Source organism: Octopus sinensis, linkage group LG7 (genome assembly GCF_006345805.1).
Source record: "Octopus sinensis linkage group LG7, ASM634580v1, whole genome shotgun sequence".
Classification (NCBI taxonomy): Eukaryota; Metazoa; Mollusca; class Cephalopoda; order Octopoda; family Octopodidae; genus Octopus; species Octopus sinensis.
The window spans coordinates 96,270,260-96,295,866 of record NC_043003.1 but is presented as its reverse complement, the minus strand read 5'-3'; the positions used below and the strand labels follow the sequence as shown (position 1 = coordinate 96,295,866).

At 35.9% G+C, this 25,607-nt stretch overlaps 1 protein-coding gene across 1 annotated transcript in view; it reads right to left on the bottom strand.

Annotated features, from left to right (window-relative positions):
• The window catches only part of LOC115214536 (phospholipid-transporting ATPase ABCA7-like), a 298,993-nt gene that overhangs the window by 96,125 nt on the left and 177,261 nt on the right, over nt 1-25,607 (bottom strand). Inside the window, 6 exon segments of the mRNA XM_036504975.1 lie at nt 3,209-3,316; nt 11,917-11,989; nt 16,189-16,391; nt 20,307-20,430; nt 22,961-23,247; nt 24,525-24,662. Coding sequence (XP_036360868.1) covers nt 3,209-3,316; nt 11,917-11,989; nt 16,189-16,391; nt 20,307-20,430; nt 22,961-23,247; nt 24,525-24,662 — 933 coding nt within the window.

Here is a 25,607-nt window from a genome sequence, read left to right as displayed (position 1 = left end):
TAGTTTTACTTGAAAATATTACTGAGCAAACTTAGGGATTACACAGATGGCTACAGAGCTATACTAAAATAAAGAATCAGCAAGACATTATTATATAAGTTTTATCTAATTAACCAGTATCTGTAGAAACTTCATAAAATATACAAAGGCAGCTGTCGAAGACTGGAATAGCCATAGAATCTCATCATGATGACAATGATGATCGTGAACATGAAATAAATTAAGATTTTCATTGTAAATAGAGTTTGAAATAATACATATTTAATAAATCATAGATAATAATGAAAAGCTACTTTCAATGAAGTAGACAATCATGATTCCAATATTAATTATGGTTTTAGTTTGCCACAAGTGATACTGGCATTAGTCCATTGATAAGTGACGTGTTATTAAAACCTTGACCATAAAACATGAATTTTATACAATATGTACTATATTGACAATGCAATCAAGCTGATTAAATAGCCATCTATACTGCCTTCCGGCTTTTATAGATCTAAATAAAGAAATGTACCATTCTTAAATTGATTAGGTAGTTTTAAGAAAGTCACTTAGCATCCCTGTGGATAAATCTGTCTGCAAAGATATTCCACTCAAAGTAGCCGTAGCCTTTATGAGAAAAAGATGTTATAAAAAGAAAATCAATACATTTTTGTATGCCCTCCTACCACATACATCCTCCACCCCACACTTTCATTCACATGAATTGACTGTAGATTTTCTGCAGAAAATTCTAACTTTGGCTGCAAGGAACAAAATAGATTGCTGAATTTTTCTTGAAGTAAAACTAATTTTCTTAGATTAGGGCAAAAAAAAAAAACAAAAGAAAGCATCAAGATATTTTTCATCAAGGTATTTTTTTAAAAACTGTAAATAGTAAAAGTAAAAAATAAAACTAAAAATAATTAATTAAAGAAACTTAACAGATTCTCAAATTCTTTACTCAGCTGATAATGATGAATATGACAAGAATTTTTTTATACTTTATTTTTACTTTTCTTTTACTTGTTTCGGTTATTTGGCTGTGGCCATGCTGGGACACTGCTTTTCAGCGTTTTTAGTTGAACAAATTGATCCCAGTACCTTTTAAAGCCTGATACTTCTTTTATCAGTCTCTTTTGCCAAACTGCTAAGTTACAGGGATCAAAACAAACCAACACTGGTTGTCAAGAGGTGGCTGAGGACAAAGACAAGCACAAATACACACACAACAGGCTTCTTTCAGTTTCTGTTTACCAAATCCATTCACAAGGCTTTGGTTGGCCTGTGGCTATAGTAGAAGACACTTGCCTAAGATGCCATGCAGTGGGATTGAACCTGAAACCATGTGGTTGGGAAGAAAACTTCTTACCACACAACTATCTTGCATCGTAACCTGTAGTACTTTTCTTTCACTAACATAGGCACAGTTGAGGCTGTGTGGTAAGAAGCTTGCTTCACAACCATATGGTGCTGGGTTCAGTCCCATTGCATGGCACTTTGGGCAAGTGTCTTCTACTATAGCCTTGAGTTAACCAAAGCCTTGTGAGTGGATTTGGTAGACAGAAACTGAAAGAAGCCCATCGTATGTATATATGTATGTATATATGTGTGTGAGTGTATGTGTGTGTGTCTTTGTTCCCCTATCACCACGTGACAACCGGTGTTAGTGTGTTTATGTCCCCATAACTTAGAGGTTCAGCAAAAGAAACCAATAAAATGAGTACTAGGCTTTAAAAAAATAAGTCCTGGGGTCTATTTGTTTGACTAGAAGCCTTAAAGGCAGTGCTCCAGCATGGCCACAGGCAGATGACTGAAACGAGTAAAAGAATAAAAGAATCATATACTACCACCAAGCATGCTTATATTATGAATAAAGTTGATTAGACAGATGAGAACTGCAGTTGGCTGCAGCGTTTAGGTAGTTTATGAAATATCAAAACTGCTGTATGGTATTCCTAGTAACTATACTTAGTTATGAACAGTGTAATTCACCTGCCTGTGAATACCTATTTTGGTGTATACAAATCACAATTGTTAAATGGTCAGATGATTTCATGGAATGTCAAATAAAACATGTCATAATAGCAGTACAAATTGTACATTAATAAAGTAGCACAAGCCTTCAGAAATTGGGCTTTGCTCCACTCCTATTCTTAAAACTATGTAGCAAATTTGAAAATAACATAAATAAATGAGATCAAACATTTTAGTGTAAATATAGCTGTAATTATTCAATCATAAGCTTTACTGCAATATGTAAACAGATGTAAGCACATCTTTGTATCTCTTTGTGGGACAAAAATATACAAATTGTTTGACCAATATAATTTCAGTTCAGTGCACCAAAGGAGACATGGGCAAAACAAACTGAGGAAAACCTGAAGTTGCAGTATCTTGACCTCATGCATGCTGAGGCCAACACCATGGATTGGAAAGCATGGAACAAGGGTTAAATGCCAGTGTTTTTGTCTCTGGTTTAATGGTATTAAGCAACTAAGAGAAAAAAATGTCCCCAGGACAGGATACTATTTAGGTAAAAATACCACATCTGACACTTACTCTCAAAACTGTTGTGTTGAATAAATATAGAATTAAAGTGTACTGGCCAAATACAAGGCAAAAAACCTGTTGTGGATTTGAACTCATATCTACAGCTTATAAGATTATCACCTTGCACATCCTGAGACATGGTTACTCAGCTCATTCCAGCATCAAGAGATTATTACAAACACTGTTATCATCATTATCACTGTTAGCATCTTCATTATTATAACTGAAGAAGAATTTCTCTTCAGAAATTCATCAGAAAACAAGTACCCAGAATTTCTGTCCAATGAGAGGTTGATACTTTATAGCTATTTATATCAAACACAAACCAGGATTCAGCTGAAATGACTAATCTAATTTGCATAACAGTACATTTGTTGGTAAAGTGGTTAATTAATTCAGTAATTATTGTTAGCACAAGACAGCAACATTCATTGGATAATATAAAATGCTTTAGTACTAGTGTACCTATGCTTCTTAAAGTGTGTGTAAAGTAATTAATTAATTAATCAAACAACACTGTCAATGAATGAACAGTTTTGCAAATAAGATAGGCCATTTTTAGCTGAATCCTGGTATGTATTTACACTAACAAATTAATTTATAAAGAGTAATCATGCTCAATGAAAAATATAAATTGGAAAATTTAAATTAAAAAGGTTAGAAAAAAGATTCTTACCTAATACAACTTTATCATCTGGTTTTTCAGAATCTTTCGTTTTGAAGAGTCTATTTTTCAAACCTCTTCTGAAGCTATCTCTGTTAATTGATCGAGGCAAGATTCCAGCTACAATTAAGAATCCAATTACAGTAAATAATTATTATTATGCTTCACTTGATAAAGGAGAAATTGATCACAACTCTCATACATACATGCATACACTCAGTCCCCTCTCTTCTCTCTGCAATATAAACATATATATGCTTGTTCTTCTATAATACTTTAGTCTCTCAGCAACTGGCATAATACCACCTCTCCTTTCCTAATACTCTCCACCCACACACAGCCACAGGAGCCTTTTCCATTTCAGTTCTTTGTTGTCTTGAAACTTACTTGGTAATCTCACTAGTACCAGTTGCATGCAGAAAGCATCCAGTAAAACAGAAATGCGATTGGCCTTAAGAATGGCATGAAGCCATAAAAACCATGTCAAAGCCAACACTGGAGCTCAGCACAGTCCAGCAACTTCCAGTTCTTGTCAAACCATCCAAAGCATGCCAGCATGGAACAGACATCAAGTGATGATGATGATGATGATACATAAGTATACACACAACTATTACTATTAAGTCGTTGACTTTGCTTGCATTACAACAAGCAAACTCAAAGACTTGATAATAAAGTTTCTTACTTGAATAAGAAGGAGACATTATATGGGATATAAAATGTCAAGACTAGTTGAAATAAAAGTTATAGCAATAGAGAATTACATTACTCTAGAAGCTTTATTGTCTTATATGGCAGTCGTCAGATTTGAACAGTAAACTCTTAAGTTGTCAGTCATTTCAATAATATGTCTTGCAAAGTATTGTACCACTCTTTAACCTTTTTACTGCAGAAAGCAGATTTATATACCAATCATTCTTTTGTTGGGAAATGTCATGTTTGAAATGTGGAGGTGCAATGGCCCAGTGGTTAGGGCAGCGGACTCGAGGTCGTAGGATCGCGGTTTCAATTCCCAGACCGGGCGTTGTGAGTGTTTATTGAGCGAAAACACCTAAAGCTCCACGCACTCTTACTTCCTGTTTCTGTTGTACCTGTATTTCAAAGGGCCGGCCTTGTCACTCTCTGTGTCACGCTGAATATCCCCGAGAACTACGTTAAGGGTACACGTGACTGTGGAGTGCTCAGCCACTTACACGTTAATTTCACGAGCAGGCTGTTCCGTTGATCGGATCAACCGGAACCCTCGTCGTTGTAACCGACGGAGTGCTTCCTCCATGTTTGAAATTATTTTTTGCTGAGTTATATCAAGTTCACCAAGGCAACGTGAATTACAGAAAATACCAATTCCATATTTTTGGTAAATATTTAACATCATTACTAGAATAACCATGAAATTTACTTTTGCACTTAAAGGGTTAAAATCCTTTGGTGATTTATTTTATAATTTGAAAGACCAACGTTAAACTCAACATCTGATGACAAATTATCTGAGTATTTCGTAATGTAATTTAAAGTACAATCTCTTATCTTTTATCCTTTACTTGTTTCAGTCATTGGACTGAGACCATGCTGGGGCACCACCTTTAGTCAAATAAATTAACCCTAGAACTTATTTTTTAAGTCTGGGACTTATTCTATCAGCTAAGTCCTTTGAGTATAAACAAACCAACACTGGTTGTCAAGTGGTGGGAGGGACAAATACAAACACATACACGACAGGTTTCCACCCAGTTTCCAACTACTAAATTCACTCTCATGATAATGGCCACCCAGGACAATAGTACAAAACTCTCACAAGGTGATGTACAATGGAATTGAAACTAAAACCTTGTGATTGCAAAGTGAGTTTTATATATATTATGTATACTGAACTATTGCATTTGTGGAGCACTTCTGAGATGATCAAAACGCGGATATATTACTGAGTTTCTCTTTCAGTTTTCTTGGGAATTTTGAAACAATTTTAGTTTACTTCTTTGAGCAATCTACATACACCCTAATTACATTGCCCCTAGAAGTACCCATAAAATTTATTTAAAAAAATAAAAAATAAGAAAACTGAATCAGTACAATCATATGAGTAAGAGTTAAATAGCTCTGTTTGACAGAATTTTTAGACAGGCTATCATTTATACCACATAATCAGCTGTGACTGTTAAAATTAAATTTGGTTGATAATTAGCAATTTGTCAATATGTGCATTTCCAACAGCAAAAGTGACAAGGAGATGCCTGGGCAAAATGAATGCAACAAAAACTAAGAAGAATTTTTGCTCAAAAATACAAGCTTTTTTTTAGATCTCTCACAACTTTTGCTAAAATGCATTTCTGACAGAGTAAACAGTGCACATACACAAATCAGTAATGCTTACAAATTTAGCTAATATGCATTGCTTATATAGTAAACAGTATGTACATTCACACACACATGCACACATACACAAACACACACTCATGCACATACAAATGCACACACACTAACACATACATGCACACACACATGCACAATGTTGTAGTTTTCCAGCTATGGCAGTAAGTTCTTGTTTCAACTGATGTAGTTTTAGACCAAGGCTGTAACTTTTTTTTGCCTCCAGACTACTTTTCAAAATTCAATGCCTATGTATGTGTATGTATGCACACATATATACATGTATGTAAACATGCATGTATGCATGCATGCGTGCATGCACGTGTATAAATCGATGTATCCCTAAACAGATGCTCAAACTCCAAATGAGCCCCATTTTTATTTTTCAAACCCTTAGGAATCTGCTGATACTGCTATTTAGTCCCAGGTCAAACCTGAATGAGCATAATTATGACAAAAAGTGTTCAAGCCAGAACCATCTTGTTCTTTTGTTTTGGAGTATCAAAGAATATGTTATCCAATGTGGTCTTCTCTTTCTGATGAATGTAGGATGTGAACTGAGGGAGATTTGGCTGCAATTTCTAGTAGGTAGAGAGATATTCACAAGAAGTGTATATATCAGATAGGTCGATATGACAATTTCTCAATGACATCATTTCTGGTTGCAGTCATTCTAATTATCTCAGGTTAATATTGCATCTCTCTCTCTCTCTCTTCTTCTTCTCTTCTCTTTTTTTTTTACCTCCGTCCCCCTCTCTCTCTTCTTTCTCTTGAATATAAGTAGAATAAATGTATCTATGAAAGTGCATGTGTATGTGTGCATATATATGTAAACATGTATATGTGTAGGTTCCTGTAAATGCTTATATAATCATACATATATAACAAGAAAAGTTATATATATATATATATATAAAGTATATATATATATATATATATATATATACACACACACAAGCATATATATATACACACACATATATAAAAGAGACTCACATACACATGCACACACATACACTTATGTATGTCTACAATTATATTCATATATTTAATGTGTTCACACACACACACACAAATTCGTATGTGTGTGTGTGTGCATGTGCATGCATGTGTGTGTGTGTGCGTGCATGTATGTGACTGCACATGTGTTTGCTCATCCATTAAACAGTCATCCTTCATTTACTACAAATTTACAAGTGCCATCTGTTTCAATCTGATTACTCCCACACTCCCACATTCTTATTGCCAAATGCAGTAGCAATGCCTTGCCAAAACTAGTTCTCGATTATCACTCTCCTTTCCAATAATCCAAAACGTGTAACAAGTTATAATCTACTTGAACATAACTACGGTAATGTAGACAATTACTTGCAGTTCACTCTATAATTCCTTATCAACTCCATCCAAGCATTTCAAGCACATTATTTACTTCAGTATAAATCAGGAAGGTATAATGTAATGGTGGAGGAAGGGGACAAGGAGGAGGAGGGGAAGGAGAAGGAAGCACAGGTTTGAGGAATGAGAATGAATGTAGACATAAAATTAAGGGGTGTATTGGAACATTGATGTTGGGTTACAGTCAGAAATGTGCCTGAAGCATCTCTAAGGAAAAAAAAAAATCCTCATCCTCATCCTCATCATCAGTGCCTCTGCTGACACCACCACCACCTTTACCATTGCCACCATCATAATTTTTATTGCCACTGCTGTCATTGTCATCTCTAGCATCAGGGTCTTCATCACTATCAGTCCCTGCTCCATCCCCATTATTATTGCTGTCATCAATGTCATTGTTGTCATCACCATCACTCACCCCACCTTCCCACCTGTTGGAACCATTCTCAACTACATCATTATCGCAGCATTTTCATTAGCATTATCAGTAGCAGCAGTACCACTCTTCTTTGCACATTCCCATTATCATCAGAAGTTATTATTATAATTATTATCATTATTATTGAGTGAGCAAGTAGTGCATGCCATCAAAGTGACACTGGGGTAAAATATACGCAGCCCAGTATACCCATCATGACTACCCGTCTGATAAGGGTACACCAGGCACATGCATCACAACTATATGAGCATGACATAGTGACCTCATATCAAGATTAACAGTACATGACCTTGCAGGTGGGGCCCAGTTAGAATTGTCTTCAGGTTGAGTAGCCCAACCTGCTCAAAAGGTCTCTGAATAAGGGTTGCTTAAGGATGTTGAACAGAACACACATATTTCCAAAGGTGAATTATCCAAACCCCAAAGAATTCAGCATATGGCTATGATGCTCCCCCACTACTTTTGCTCGTGATCAGAGATGCACATATCGTCAGCCACTAAGGGACATGTTCGACTGGTTAAGGTCAAACAACTGACAAGCAAATCTGTGATATTGAACAGAATATTTGCTGTAGCCCATCTTTTATACTAAGATAAAACAATGTTTATCATCATCTCATCATCGTCATCATCATCATCATCGTCATCATCATCATCATCGTCATCATCATCATTATCATTATTATTATTATTAAGGTGACAAGCTGGCAGAATCATTAGTGCACCAGATGAAATGCTTAGCAGTATTTCACCTGTTGCTACATTCTGAGTTCAAATTCCGCCGAGGTCAACTTTACCTTTCGTCCTTTTGGGGTCAATGAAATGAGCACCAGTTGAACACTAAGGTCGATGTAATCGACTTATCCCCTTCCAAAATATTGCTGCCCTAGTGGAAAAATTTGAAACCATTATTGTTGTTGTTGTCATTGTGGTCAGCTATATTAAAATGTGCTTGAAATATCTTTAAGAAAGCATATTCATCACTCCCATCACTATCACATTACTCCTACCATCCCATTCATAATTCTTAATCACCATCATCATCATCACCATCTTCATCAATGTCATCACATTCATCATTTATATATGTGTGTGTATGTGTGTGTGTCTCCTCACCAAACTGGATATATAAATCCTTTGATGTGGACATAACTTTAGAGAATCTACTGTAGGAACTGCAAGTTATTCAGTAATAATATAATCAATTAAAAATCAACTCCTAGTATTTGACAGATAGTTAGGTGCTAATTATTTCAAGTACAGGGGGTCAATTCAGTCAATTATACCTCTGCCCTAACATCAATTACTGGTGTCAGTAACATATATGATTCTTCCCCCAAATCTCCTGATCTTATACTTAGATTAGAATACATTATACTGTAACAAGAGTATTGTAATTATTGCTTTCCCTCCAATATATTTTATGTCATAAATAAATTTCAGCTGTATTGTATCACAGATCCAATCATGTATCACAGATCCAATCATATTTTAAGATTGATTCAATTATCTGTGTCCCTTCTTGAACAAATAGATAGCATTATATTATTATTCTGGGTAAGGTGGTGAGCTGGCAGAATTGTTAGCATGCTGAACAAAATGCTTAGCAGTATTTCAGCTGTCTTTCAAATAAGGTGGTGAGCTGGTAGAACCATTAGCATGCTGAACAAAATGCTTAGTGGCATTTTGTCTGTCTTTACACTCTGAGTTCAAATTCCACCGAAGTTAACTTTGCCTTTCATCCTTTTGAGGTCAATAAAATAAGTACCAGTTGAGCTCTGGAGCAGATGTATTCAACTTACCTTCTTCCTGAAATTATTGGCCTTGTGCCTGTAGTGGAACGGATTATATTATTATTCTGGGTTCAAATCCTGCTGAAATCAACTTTACTTTTCATCCCTTTCGAACTGATCAATTAAATAATATGTTCAAATACATCCAAAATCAACTTTGCCTTTGTCGTGGTGCACCTGAGCACTGTATACAATAATTTCATTATTATTTTATTTAATCCCTTCAGATTTGATAAAATAAAGTACCAGTCAATAGCACTGACTAACCCCTACTTCCCCTAAGATTTTGTTTCTTTCTCTCCAATATATTTATAGTTTTTACTTGTTTCAGTCATTAGACTACAATCAAGCTGGGGCACTGCCTTGAGGAATTTTTAGTCAAAGACATTGATCACAATACCTTTTTTTTTTTAAGCTTTGTTCTTATCCCAACACTGGTTGGACACACACACACACGATGGGGTTCTTTCAATTTCCTTCTATCAAATCCCCTCACAAAGCTTTGATCGGACTGAAGTAATAGTAGAAGACACTTGTCCAAGATGCCATGCAGTGGGACTGAACCCAGAACCATGTGTTTGGGAAGCAAGCTTCTTATCACACAGCCCTGCCTGCGACTATAATAGATAAATTTCAACTCTCACATGCCTTGTCATTGTGCACCCATCTACAGACAAACATGATAAGTTTGGAACCACCACCCAAAAAAAAGTTATAAACAAACAATGAAATCTGACATTAAAATTCCTTCATTTATCCTATCATCTTGTAATGTTATTCAGTTCAAAATGGTGACATAAAATCAGTTACCCTTTTCTAGTCACTTTATAATTAATTCTTTCTCTCTCTCTCTCTCTCTCTCTCTCTCTCTGATTACCTACTTTCCTACTTGACTTTCTTCTCTTTCATCTGTTTAGGCTCATTTCAACTGTTTTCTCACACTAACTGCTTCTCACTCTCATTGTCCTCTCTCACTATCTAGTGTCTCCTCTTCCACCACCTCCCTCTCTCTCTCTCACACACACACACACACACACACACATACACATACACAGAAATACTTTATATAAACATATATGAGCAACAATACATACACTATAACACAAATATATAATCAATTGCAATATATGTCTGCATACGTATGTGCTATGTATATGCACACATGCATGCGTGTGTGTGTGTGTGTATGTATGTATTTCCCACAACATAAATAATGATGTCAAAACATTCTTTAAAACAAACAGTTGCTTGTGATTTTGTCAGAAATATAAGAAAAAAACTGAAGAAGTATAGGTAAGACATCTGAAAGGTGATTAAAAGATAAAAAGAAAAAAAAACGAAACAAGGAAAATACTGAATAATTTAAAACATTAGAAAATATTCAATAAAAGTATCTGATGTCAGATAATAGTGACAGCTGCTGAAAATGTGAGCAGAACAAGTAATTTGGTAAATACTGATATACAAGAAGCCAATAAAATTTAGGCTAAAAGTTATGCATTGTGTCACTGAAAGTGACTTAGAATATGACAGGGTTTGTAAAGTTAATGGTGAATTGATAACAGTGAAACAGTGAAACAAATGACCTGACACAAACACTACTAATCATTGGAAAATAAATGTACACAGAGAACACAGCTGAAGTTAATTAGGGTAAAAGATCTAATTACTATAATTTAAAAAGCAGCATTGATAAAAGATAGAGCTTTGGTGGGGAAAAAAATCTGATGTAGAAATCATATAAGATTTCTACAAGTAAGGAAAAATCTTGAGAAAAGATATAAAATGTATTAGTAGCCTATAAGGAAATTCTTAGCCATACTTTGTGAATGAATAAATTTATCATTCAGACTTTTTTTTAAAAAAAAAAAGACGTTAATAGTGTCTCTGGAAAATTAACTAAATAAGGTATTAGAATATGATATTCTTATGTGTAAAAAGACTAATGTAAAGATCAATTGGAAACAATGGAAAATAAATGGAACAGATGCAAAAAAGCAAAAACCAAAAAAATGAATCTACGATGTGTTTTTAGTTTCTGTATCAAATAATAGGAAAGACATTGATCAAACTGAATTACTTAAAAGAAAGTATATATATAAAAAAAAAATGAATGAATGAATCTAAATTGAAAATGGCTAGAATAACACAAAGAGTTTACAAATTCGTCAGAAAGGATGTAAGGATGAGATAAAAATAAATAATGAAGATTGAATACACCAGTCAAAACAGCTTGTGAAAGAGTTACAATAAAAACACCAGTTTAGCCATTGAAGTATATGTTAGAAGTGATTTGCAAGATAATAGTTTGTTTCAATCTTCAATTGTGTTTCCTTAGAACAGATAAAAATACATCATGATACCAAAAAAAATCAATAATGGATAACTTCTAAGTACTATGGTAAACCAAAGATCTGTATGTTGGATATAAATAAAACACCTCAATCATCTCATTTCCTTTGAGCCATTTCATATGAGTCAAGACCCTTATGATTAACATTAGCAAACCAGTTCCGGACCCATTTGCCTCAATACATTCTGATAGATGATTTCAGTTTTCAAAAGGAGAAATCACACATAATAAATTACTATTTTCAACAAACTTATGTTGCAAAAAACAAAAAAATTCTCAGTTTAAGTTATTTTATATGAAAGCTTTTAATCCAAACTATTATTATTATTTGTATTGAAGAACAAAAGAAACAATATAGTATGTATACTTATACCATCTGTATTCTCTAATTCATAAGATTCAATATTTTCTCTTTCAAAGCAGCCTTCAGTTACCTTCAAAAATACCTGTTTAAAAAAAAGGGGGAAAATACAAAGATATTTGAATAGTAATTGAAATGGTAGAATGCACAAATTGCATGCCTTGTTTTCTGAGTTCAAATCCCACTAAGATCAACTTTGCTTTTCATTATCCTGGGGATGGTAAATTGATACCAGTCATATTTAATCCTCTGGTTACCATATTTCTACTGAAATGCACCGTCTTTGATGCAATAAATTTTGAAGAAAATAAATCATTTAGTAAAATAACTTGCTTGGAACACAAATTAACATGGAAATTCAATGGAAAGTTTTAATAAAGAACATTTTAAATCAGGGAGTTTGAATGATATAACCAGGATCAGTTTCAGGGATAAGGCTGATTCACTTATCTGTGCCCTCCCCTGTACAAATTCATGGTATTATATTATCATTCTGAGTTCAAATCCTGCTGAAATCAATGGCCTTATTAATTTATCCTTTTATTTTCAAAAATGGTCAAAACTCTATCTCAGAGACTCTAATGGTACTTCATAAAGAGCATCAACAACAGATGATGCAGGTGTGCTGGTAACTGAAGAATTGCAGCTGCTCCCATTAATACTACACTTTCTGGGTGTCTTCATTCACAAGGGCACCTTACAAGAGTGATGCTATTTTCATTGTAACAGATGTACAAGATACCATGAAAGGTCCACTGTCTCTATGTGGTTTCAAGAAGTTGGATTTAAATTATAGTGAGGGGAGAGCTGAACTTTATCATAATCATCAAAGTTATCATTATTATTATTATCATTCATTATTATTATTATTATTATTATTATTATTATTTCAATAATTATTATTAAGACAGTGAGCTGGCAGAATTGTTAGTATGCTGAACAACACGCTTCGTGGCATTTCTTCTGGTTCTTTATGTTGTGAGTTCAAATTCTGTTGAGGTTAACATTGCTTTGATCCTCAAAGGGTCATTAAAATAAGTACCAGTTGAACATTGGGGTTGAGGTATCCTACTAACCACATTCCCTGCAATTTCAGGCCTTGTGCCTACAGTAGAAAGGATCATCATCATCATCATCATTATTATTATGATTATTAAGGTGGGTGAGCTTCCTATATCTTAAATTAAATTTGACAGTTTTTTGCAAAACTAACTGAACTGTTGTGCAATAAAGAAAAATAATAATTATAGAGGAAAATATATAAAGAAAGAAAAAAGTTTTAAAAAATCACACAGACACACACACAAATCAACATGAAACAATAGAAACAGTTGAAGAGGAACAATCTCTTTTAAATTATGGAATTTCTCCCCAAGAAAATAACAAAGAAAATGCAGGGGGAGGGGGCAAGGATGAAGTAAGATTCATGGTTCTTTAAAAATCAAACAAATAGTTAAGAGACACAATTATGCATCTGTAGTGCCATGAACTCTCTGAACACATAGTGACATAAAAATATTAAGGTTTAGGATATACACAGCATGCAAAAGGCGGAAGGCAACTAAAATTAAAATTAAGATAATATACTGAATTTTAAAATGCACAACCTCGAGATATTGGTGTTGTTCAACACCAAATGCTTCAAAAGATGCTTAGTGAGACATTTGGTTGAACTCAAACATAGTTTGAGAAATGTTTAACTGAATGGGATCATGGAGTACTGAATTAACCCTAACCAAAAAAATCTTCCGTGACTTATTTCTTTTAATCATACATTGTTTTAATTACTGGGTGTTTTAGGGGTATAGCATGGGATATACAAGGTGTTTAGATTACATACAACAATCAGTTTATATAAATATGTTTGCTGTAGTCAAAGGTATGTTACATTTAAGAAAGTGGACAACCAATTTGGTTACTAGACAGGGCAGCCAAAACCCACATTACACCACAGCTAGTACTTTAAATCTTAGCTAAATTAACTTATTCCTCTCCCTTGTCAATGCTCTCTCTCTCTCTCTCTCTCTCTCTCTCTCTCTCTCTATATATATATATATATATATATATATATATATATATATATATATATATATTATATATATATATATATATATATATATATATATGTATATATATATATATATATATTTAACATTCAATTCACAGAAAGTCTTTTACTTCTCTAGATGTCCTTTTCTCACAAAACATCACTTTAGAAACACCTAACATTTTAAAAGTGATCCCAACATCAATACTTCATTACCAGAATGCATTAACAACACCAGTTTCTGGTAAGACAAATTGTAGACTGAGGCAATACAAACAAGAAAAGATATTTTATTCCTCTTAAGACAGGATCAGCATTCTGTAGGTTTTAGAAGAAAGAAAAAAGGAAAAAAAATATCCCCACTTGTCTAATCAATTCCATATCTTGTTTAATACGTACTCTCCTGCTCTTCTGCAAAGCAATTCCATTACTCTTCTTCCTTCACAAGACAACATAGTAAATACAAGTTGTCAGTTTCATAACAAGTCCTAGCTTAACATCTTAATCTTAATTTTTTCCCCATCTCTAATAAAGCATTCAGTATACATGAAACTACTAAACAGATGTGTGTGTAGACACAAATATATACACATATATATTCATACACACACATATACAAATATTTAAATGTATGTTTGTGTGCGTGTGTTTTGTCGAAGAGCGTAGGCTCGAAACGTAAAAGACTTGTTCTATTTCTATTCCTGAGCGCCATACTAATACATTTGTTTGTTTGTGCTCCACCTGCCTTCGTCTTTTGTTTATTTTCGTAAACCTTCCCGTTATATATATGTATATATATATATATATATATATATATATATATATATATGTTTGTATGTATGTACTTATATGTGGGTGTGCATATTTTTTTTTATATCTAGTTTCAGCTCATGAGCTGTGGCCATGCTGGGGCACTGTCATTAAACATAAAGACAGACGAAATACCAGTAAGCATTTCGCCCAGTGCGCTAACATTTCTGCCAGTTTACCTTATACATACATACAGATACAGATACATACATATATATATATATATATGTGTGTGTGTGTGTGTGTTGAGGTGCAATGGCCCAGTGGTTAGGGCAGTGGACTCGCGGTTGTAGGATTGTGATTTCGATTCGTAGACCAGGCGTTCTGAGTGTTTATTGAGCAAAAACACCTAAAGCACCACGAGTCTCCGGCAGAGGGTGGTGGCGATCCCTGCAGTACTCTTTCACCACAACTTTCACTGACTCTTTCTTCTGTTGGCCTGCTCGCTTAGCCAGCGGGGTGGCGTCATTTGGAGGCTAAAACAATGCGAAGCGCATTGTGACCAGCTATGTGTAGCAACATCTGATAGCCTGGTCGATCACAGTGATATATATATATATATATATATATATATATAATTTATTTGTGAATAAACAAGGCTACCTATGGTTTCATGTATAGAGAGCCTTTAAAATTGTTCAAGTGTGCCACATGAGTACCAACATTTCCATGTGGCATGCTTGCACAATTGTAAAGAATCTCTTTACGTGAAACCAAAGGTAGCCTTGTTAATTCACAAATAAAGAATATTTATCCACCAATGCAGTATTGAGTACTCATTTTCACTGTTCAAAACTAGTCTGCATGTGTGTATATATCATCTTTTAAAATCTGTCTGCATGCTGACATGGGTTGGATAGTTTGATAGAATCCAGCAGATAGGAGGATAGCATTGAGCTCCAATGTCTACTCTGGCATGGTTTCTACAGCTGAATGCCCTTCCTAATCCCAGCTACATTACCAAGGGCACAGGGTATTTTTATCATGGCCCCAACATTGGTAAGGCCACCATGTAGCTCACAAGACTAAAATCCTTTTCAACTGAATGGGACTGCAGCAGAAAGAGAGGCAGCTTTATTCTAGGTAAAGAAAGGTTGAAGTATGAAGGAAGGGGCCAGAACATTTCTCTAAAAGGAATATATTTTCTGTAAAGGGAATATATGGCTGTATGCATGTATGTATACACATACACAAACATACGCAAATATACACAGAAGCATGCAAAATGTAGGAAGAGTGAGCGTTTAAAATCATTAACAAAATTTATTTTATTACACAGCATTAATATTAACAAAAGAAAATATTTCTCTCTCTCAACCATTTCTTCTTTCTTCCAAATTTAGAAAGATGAAAGATTATCAATTTTTATACAGTGAAATATTAGTGTTATTAGTTGTCAGGCAATATAAAATAAATTTATATCTTACTTCTTCTAAGGTAGTATCAGATATTCCATAAGTTGAAATGCCAAGATCAGCATAGTTTAATTCCAAAGAGGTAAACAATTCTTCAAAGTTAGCTTCTTCATCATTGATGAGTTGAAAACAAATCTCAGTGCCAATATCTTCAATTAATTCCGAATTTGGTACATACTTCTTTATGAAAGCTACCAGCCGATCTTTTGAAAATCCTGTAGAGAACAACACGTTATATAGTTTTAAAATTAAACTTCATATGCAACAAAAACAACATAAGAGTGTGTGTGTGTGTATATATATATGTGTATATGTATATATGTGTATATATATATATATATATATGTATATATACAAGTAATATTTGTAGTTACTTCAACATGGCTGTCCATTTGAATGGACTCTACTGCAATTTTTTAACCCCAAGAAGAGTTAAATACATGTATGTATGTATGTATGTAAAAACATAAATTGTTTATAAGATATTTTGTTACACTATCATACATACTTTTCTTAAACATAAGGTAATTATTAGTTACATAATGTTAATCACATAATCAAGAACTTATTGCTAAAGTTAGCTTTTATGTGTGACATTACTGGACTGAAAAGCTGGCAAAATTCCCCATCGTGGCGGATAGTAAATTCTATCACCTTTTCAATTCAATAATGTTATGTATAAAAGCTACCTGTTTCTGAGAGTCTGACAAATGTAATTTGCATTATAAAATCTAATAACCACTTTTTGTTAATGAAACATATGTAAGATGGTGTAACTATATATCTTATAAACAAACTCTCTTGTTTCGTTTTGTTTTTTTCTTATACTCTGTGGAATGCTCAAACCCAGATTTCATAATAGGGTACAATTTACAATAGACAATAATCAATAAGAAATATACATGGAGTTCTAAACATTGGTTATTTGTCATGCAATTTATAGTTCACTTGCCCAAGAGAAAGTAAATTCACTTGAAAAATCCTGAAGCACAGTGGGCTTCTGGTCATTTCCTCCTCTGTTGTACAAATGATTTCAGAGCTGATTGGGCTGAAAAATGGGTTCAATACTGTACAACATATCATTCATTCAAAACAAATTCATGCACAAGAACTTTTTGGACTCTCACCAGGTTAGCATGGACTTATTGAGTTTAGGAAATGGTCTTACTCAGTCACAAGTTGACTTCCACTAAATATATCATCATCATCATCATCATCATAACCATCACCATCACCATCATCATCATCATTGTTTAATGTCCACTCTCCATGCTGACATGGGTTTGATGGTTTGACATGGAGCTGGATAGCAGGGAGCTGTTCAGACTCCAACTGTCTGTTGTGACATGGTTTCTAGGGCTGGATGCCCTTCCTAATGCCAGTCACTTAGCAGAGTGTGCTGGGTGCCTTTTACATGCCACTGGCATAGGTACATTTACACAACACTGTCACAGGTTCATTAATGCAGCAATCGTACAGGTGCTTTTTAAGTGGCACTGACACCTGAAAAGACAAGCCTGTATGTGTAGAAGACAGTGATTTATGCCACATTCCATGGTCTTTTGTCACAGGCACACACATATGTATATATATATATATATATGTGTGTGTATATATGTATTTAAATACATATATGTGTGTATACACACACACACACACACACACATGTATGTATGTATGTCTGAGTTGAATAAGGTCATCTAATATAAGTTTTGTGAGTCTTCCCAGAATGTGATGCTACTGAGATTGATGTAAAATTGTGAAGAAGGAGATAGTCAGAGAGGGTTGTGATTCAAGGATGGAAACAGTGGTCAAGATATTTAGTGCAGGAATAAGATTATCTCACTCATCCATCATATCTATGATGACCATGATATAACTTATGAGTTTGAATACAGTGTATTCAGAGTTGGAAGTGGCTGAAAAGTCCAACATAAGCACAAAATGCTTTGTTGAATTTGGTCAGAGGCTGCTGGAATTCTGTATCAATGTAACAGTGGCCCTGGTCTTTGTTCATTCATGGGAATAAAACACAGCAGTGATGATGTGTGGAGGTGAGTCTGAACAGAGGTTATAACGAGGAACAGAATCACTGAAGTAACAATATAAAAGACAGAGACAAAGAGAACCAGTGTTAGTATCACATTGGCAGGTCAAGGATGTATATACATACAGCAGTAATGACATCCTAGAAATGTGAGCAGTTATTAAGTATCAGACACTTTTGAACTTTGCAATTAATCAGCAGCTGATCAGGTCTGAAATATTTTTGGAGTTGAAGATGGAATCTAAATCTTTGAAGTATAGTTTTGGCAGTGAGACCACCATTGAAATCATCAAATGTTGTAAGGCCTTGCATTTATGACTCCTCTGAGGCTTTTAAGAGTGTTATACATACATAAAAAAGTAAAATACAAGACTGTTTCTTTAATATGTGTAGGGATTATGTCTTTGTGCTGTTGAAGGAAACTACATTGTCATGTCCTCATTGCCAACTGAAAAACACTTTTGAGGTCCCTGTTCATGCAAGCTGTGCACATAAGGTACGAGGTGTCTAAGTTGGGTGTTGTTGTGCCAGTATATGAAATGCTATATTGTGGGGAAAGATGGTAACATCTATAAAGAAATGTTAAAAGTGACAACAAGAATATCATTAATGTAGGGAAGGTATAATGTGGGAAACGTAACCTAACCTTGTGAGTAGAGGTGGATCAAGAGATCCCAGTTATTTCCAAATGCAATGGAATGCTTTTATAATTATTACAGATTTGGGCATATATGCATACCTTTCCTTCTTGTGACACAAACCCTACTTGTGAAGACCCGTTGAGGCAAGTGAAAATCAAAATCGAAATTGATCAACATCAATGGAAATTGTAGCTGTGATACCAGTGCCGGTGGCACGTAAGAGAACCATCCGAACGTGGCCGTTGCCAGCGCTGCCCCGACTGGCCTCTGTGCTGGTGTCACGTAAAAAGCACCATCCGATTGTGGCCGTTGCCAGCCTCGTCTGGCCCCCATGCAGGTGGCACGTAAAAAGCACCCACTACACTCACGGAGTGGTTGGCGTTAGGAAGGGCATCCAGCTGTAGAAACACTGCCAGATCAGACTGGGCCTGGCGCAGCCTTCTGGCTTCCCAGACCCCAGTTGAACCATCCAACCCATGCTAGCATGGAAAACAGACGTTAAACGATGATGATGATGATGATGATGATGTATAGCGTTAGCTCCAAACAATGGAAAGACAACAGTGTGTCCAGCATCACGATGATGCGGCTTGTGAAGAACAAAGCAATGTCAATGACATAAAAAATGATGATGATGAAGACTAGTATCTTCTCAATGGTTCTGGAGAGTTGCAAAACATGGCTGGTGATGTCAATCAGAAGTTTTGAGTGGTAATGCTGATGCACCACACTAAGAATTCTCTGTGTGACCTGTAAGCCTGAGGCATACATCATACACCTAGTAGGTAATCCTTCACCTTGCATAAGTGTTTAGCAGGGTGGGAGGAAACTGATATACTGCGACCGTATTTGCTATATGCTATTCAATAGTCTCAGAAGGACCCCTATGTTTGGTACTAGCATTCCTCGCAAGAGTTAGCATTGGAGACCATGAAACAATGGATGATCAACCAACTAATTCACCACCAGCTGAAAATGGTTCAAAATGATCATAGTAGTTAGTGCAGATAATAATAGAGCAGTTGTCTTTAAAAGTACACTTCCTTCATGTTTCTTATTGCTCCACTGCAGAATAGTGTATGAGACTTATTTGCAAGCCTAACTGAGACAAAGCAGTTTAAGTGATTTCATTTGAAGTTACTACCATGTAGTTAGAAAGTTTAGCATCTTAACATCATAGGTGTTGTGCCATATGAGATTTTTGAGAGACAAACTATGATATTAAGGAAAACAAAAAAATAAACCATACCTGATGTGTCAGCATGCCTTCATTAGAAGAACAAGGGCTATGGCATTGCCGTAAGTAGCAGAGATGAAGGAGAGGTGATGAGAAATGAGCAAACAACAGAAAAGTTTGTTAGGATGCTACACATAAAACAGAAATCTAAATAAATAAAGGGAAAATGAAAAGAAAAAACAGGAAACACAACTAATAAACTTACCAGGAGTTGAAAGACTTTCAGCATAGTCTGATAATGGAGAGTCTTTTTTCAAGGAATTGTCTTGATCATTAAAACTTGATAGATCAGCAGGTATTTTCTCTTCAGATTTGACTGATGGGATAAACTAAAATGAGATTGTAACACGTGAAAACATAAGCAAAATGCAAATTATATATAATTTTATATATATGTATATATATACTTCCGGCGGTGCATCAACATGGCCGCAGCTCTGAGCTGAAACTAGAGAGAAAAAAAAAAAAAAAATATATATATATAAGACCCGGCAAGACCCGGCAGGACCAGTGAGAACAATCAAAATCAAATCATATATCAGAAAGCAGGGGTTAAGTGACCCATCTGTTCGTGTCCGCTGTCAGCCTCGTCTGGCACCCGTGCCGGTGATACGTAAAAGCACCATTCGCTCATGGCCGTTTGCCAGCTCTGCCTGGCCCCGTGTCGGTGGCACGTAAAAGCACCATCCGTTCGTGTTCGTTGCCAGCCTCGCCTGGCCCCGTGCCGGTGACACGTAAAAGCACCGTCCGTTCATGGCCGTTTGCCAGCTCTGTCTGGCCCCGTGTCGGTGGCACGTAAAAGCACCATCCGTTCGTGGCCGTTTGCCAGCTCTGTCTGGCCCCGTGTCGGTGGCACGTAAAAGCACCATCCGTCCGTGTCCGTTGCCAGCCTCGGCTGGCCCCCGTGCCGGTGACACGTAAAAGCACCGTCCGTTCGTGGCCGGTTGCCAGCTCTGTCTGGCCCCGTGTCGGTGGCACGTAAAAGCACCATCCGTTCGTGTCCGTTGCCAGCATCGCCTGGCCCCGTGCCGGTGACACGTAAAAGCACCATCCGTTCGTGGCCGTTCGCCAGCTGTGTCTGGCACCTGTGCAGGTGGCACGTAAAAAACACCCACTACACTCGCGGAGTGGTTGGAGTTAGGAAGGGCATCCAGCCGTAGAAACACTGCCAGATATGACTGGGCCTGACGAAGCCTTCCAGCTTCACAGACCCCAGTTGACCCGTCCAACCCATGCTAGCATGGAAAGCGGACGCTAAACGATGATGATGATGATGATGATGATATATATATATATATATATATATATAGGAAGACCTATATATATAGGAAGAGCTGGGATGAAGTGGTGAAGCACGACTTTCGAACTTTAGGCCTCACCAAGGAAATGACTAATGACCAAGACCTTTGGAAATATGCCATGCGTGAGAAGACCCGGCAAGCCAAATGAAACCATAATCTCATGGCCTATGTCAGGGGCATGACCAACCCACTTGTGCATAACCTTTTCCTTCTTTAGCCACTAAAACTCTGCTTGCAAAGACCTGTTGAGGCAAGTGAAATCAAATCAAAATCAAATTCAATGACTGGCGTCCGTGCTGGCAGGGTGCAAAGAGCACCATACGAGCGTGATCATTGACAGAGCGGCTTACCGCCTTCCATGCCAGTGGCACTTAAAGGGCACTATTCGAGCGTGATCGTTACCAGCGTCGCCTTACTGGCACTTGTGCCCATGCTAGTAGGGTGCCAAGAGCACCATCTGAGTGTGATCGTTGCCAGAGCAGCCAACTGGCTTTCGTGCCAGTAGCACATAAAAGGGCACCATTTGAGCGTGATCGTTACCAAAGTCACCTTACTGGCATCTGTGCTGGTGGCATATGTAAAAGGATTCGAGTGAGGTCGTTGCCAGTACCGCCTGACTGGCCCCCGTGCTGGTGGCACGTAAAAAGCACCCACTACACTCTCTGCGTGGTTGGCATTAGGAAGGGCATCCAGCTGTAGAAACTCTGCCAAATCAAGATTGGAGCCTGGTGTAACCATCTGGTTTGCCAGCCCTCAGTCAAAATCGTCCAACCCATGCTAGCATGGAAAGTGGACGTTAAACGATGATGATGATTATATATATATATATATATATATATATATATAAAACAATATAAAGGATTCTGGAGAGAATAGGTTATTTAAACAGTGTGTACCAGATTGGGTTGATTTAATCTATAAGTACCACCTTTGTCAGATCAATATCCTGGGTACTGAAATAATCCAGTAAAATAGTTAGATTGTGTGCACAGAGAAAATCCACCGCTATGAATATTTTATACCAAGGGGCCAGTCCAAATCACACGCTGTGTAGATCACACAGTGTTTGATCTACACTAGAAAGGGCAATGGGTCATGAATCACTTTGATGTATTATTAGCAAAGGAAAAATAACAGAAGACTAATACCACGATCCCATGATCGTGAGTCTGCTGCCATAACCACTGGGCCATTGCAACTCCATATTTACACATATATATATAAGGTTGTGCATGCAGTGTGTTTGCTAGTGTCTCCTTGTCTTGACATCGTATGGTAGTTGTAAAATAAATACTACTGAAAGGCAAACAGGTCATTTCTTTCCAAATTTCCGTGAAAACATGTCTGACCATGGGTAAATATTACTTTACTAGAAAAATAAGTGAGAGTTGGTGAAAGGAAGGGCATCTCAGCATAGAAAATCTGCCTTAACAAACTCTGTCAGGCTCTTGTGCATGGAAAAGTGGGTTTTAAGTCAATGATGATGATTATGATTTTCAGTTAAATAAAGTGCCTAACATAATACAAGAAAAACATTATTTATAGAATATTATATTACCTCATTGACTGATTCAGGGCTACTTAATGGTCTTGACACAGCACTTTTAAAGGATGGACAACTGCTTGAATTTGATAAATCCAGGCTTGGAATCTTTTCATTTTTCTTATCTGAATCTTCTTTGTTTTCTGTCTTCACAATTGTTAGATAATAGCCATCAATATATTGTTTTTTAAGAAATAAACTTGAACCACAACACTGTAACTTTCCATTTGATATAATTGCAATTCGATCTCCCAAAATGTCAGCTTCATCCATATGATGTGTAGTTAAGATGATTGTACGATCTAAAAGCAAAAATGGCTTTTTTTTAATGGAAATAATTTTAAAACAATTATAAAGCTTCTTTGAAAGTACTAGAAATAACTACAAGAAAATAAAAATACCATCAATAAATAAAATAAGACTTAAAGGAGATTATAAACTTAAGGTAGTTGCAGATTTCAAGAAATTGTTTCTTGCAATATAATAGTTCAATTTACAGCTTAAACCTGATCACTATAATAGAGATGCACATGGTTTAAAGAATAATTTGTTCCATGTTAACAACAATAAAAGGCTAAATTAGTAGTGTTCATATTTATCCATAGCAAGTATCGGAGTTATAATGATATACAAAGTTATAAAAACTGATTTAAATTACAGGTAGTTTCCACACAAAAAAAAAAAATTATTCAAAGAATACCTAACAAAAGAAAGTTTTTAAATAAATTGAGTAAATGGGAAAACTTCAGCTTAGAAATAGCAATCAAATCTCTCATTCAAATTACATCCTACACTCTTAGAAAAGAAAGAAAATACTGGATTATATTGATAGAATTCATGTCTCAAATAAAGAAAGATAGGATGGCCATAGCTGGAATACCATTAAGTGTAAGTTTGAAGGTACATGGTTTAGTGGTTAGGGTATTTGGCTCATGATTGTAAGGTCATGTGTTCTATTCCTGGCTCATCATTATGTCCTTGACCATGATATTTTATTTCATGTTGCTCCTGTCCACTCAGGTGGCAAAAATGAATTGTGCCTGTAATTCAAAAGGCCAGCCTGGTCACATTCTGTGTCATGCTGAATCTCCTTGAAAACTATGTTACGGGTACATGTGCCTGTGGAGTGCTCAGCCACTTGCACATTAATTTCATGAGCAGGCTGTTCTGTTGATCAGATCAACTGCAGAGTGCCAGTTAAGTACTGGTTTGTTCTCTTAAGACTGATATTGGGTGGGAGTGTTAAAAACAACAAATTATTATTACATAGTTTCTTTGAACAATTCCACTAAAGATTACGACAAAATTGATTCTATAATATTCTAATTTTAATCATAATATTTTGACTATACCTATTGGAAATTATTTACAGTCAACGGATATTTGTCCTCATCTTCTTTGTTGTTAACACATTTCGGTTGATATACCCTCCAGCCTTCTTCAGAACTGTAATACCTATTGGGGTCTAGTCACATATGAATTCATCCTTTTCTAACACACATCTGACTTGTTTATAATTCTCTTTTATATAATCAAATTTTGCTTATTTTTGCTTAAACATGTTAATATTCTTACAAACCTTGTCTGTATTTTAGAAGAATGTCCCAGATATCTCTCCGAGAGCTAGGGTCTACTCCTGCAGTTGGCTCATCAAGTATAACAGTTTTAGAACCACCAATAAAAGAAATGGCTACTGAAAGCTTACGCTTCATTCCACCTGTAACAGACATAATTAAATAGTTCATGAAGAAGTCAACAAAAGTTTTGTACATTATATCAATAACATCTGAAAGCATTTTTCTCTTTCCAACACGCTCAAAATACATGTGCGTCAGGTAATCTCTCTTGGGAATTAAACCTTTTGCATTCATATTATTCTGTCAAAAGTAATACTTATTTATTCACATTGTTTTGTATTAGTCATGCATTATCATGTAGCTTTGAGTAATTTTTAGAATGATATTGTAGGGTTGGTTTAAGAAGCCAGATCCGGCCAGTTTGAACATAAAATAGGTAGAATATTTTGGTTGGATATAGCCAGTTTAAATGCTAAAGGGTGAAACACTCAAATCACTATGTACAAATACTAGGTTGCTTTCAAACACTACTGGTAATATGTAACTTAATACAATCTGTCATATGGTCGGGTTATCAGTGACTAAATCAGTGACACCCACCAAGATGGCTTGGTGAAGGGGGTGGTTTACTGGAATCCTGCAGGATGAAGAACAAAACCAGTCAAATAGTGGAGGAACTCAAGAGGGTGAACAGCCATCCAATAATGTGAGGAGATGAGTGACCTAGTGCTTAGAGTGTTACATTCATGCTGAAAGGTTTAACAAGATCTGGCAAACTGCAGGGCTGTGCTGAAATCCAATGTCAGCTTTGGCATTATTTCTACAGCTGAATCATCGTCGTCGTTGTCATCACCACCGCCGCTGTCATCATTTAATGTCTGTTTTCCATGTTAGCATGGGCTGGACGGTATGATGGGAGCTGACCAGATGAAGAGCTGTTCAAGCTCCCTGTCTGTTTTGGCATGGTTTCTTTGGCTGGATGCCCATCCTAACACCAACCACTTTACAGAGTGTACTGGGTGCTTTTGTACAACACCAAAACTCTACTGACCAACACAGTCAAATAGGTGACTGTAGCACATGTA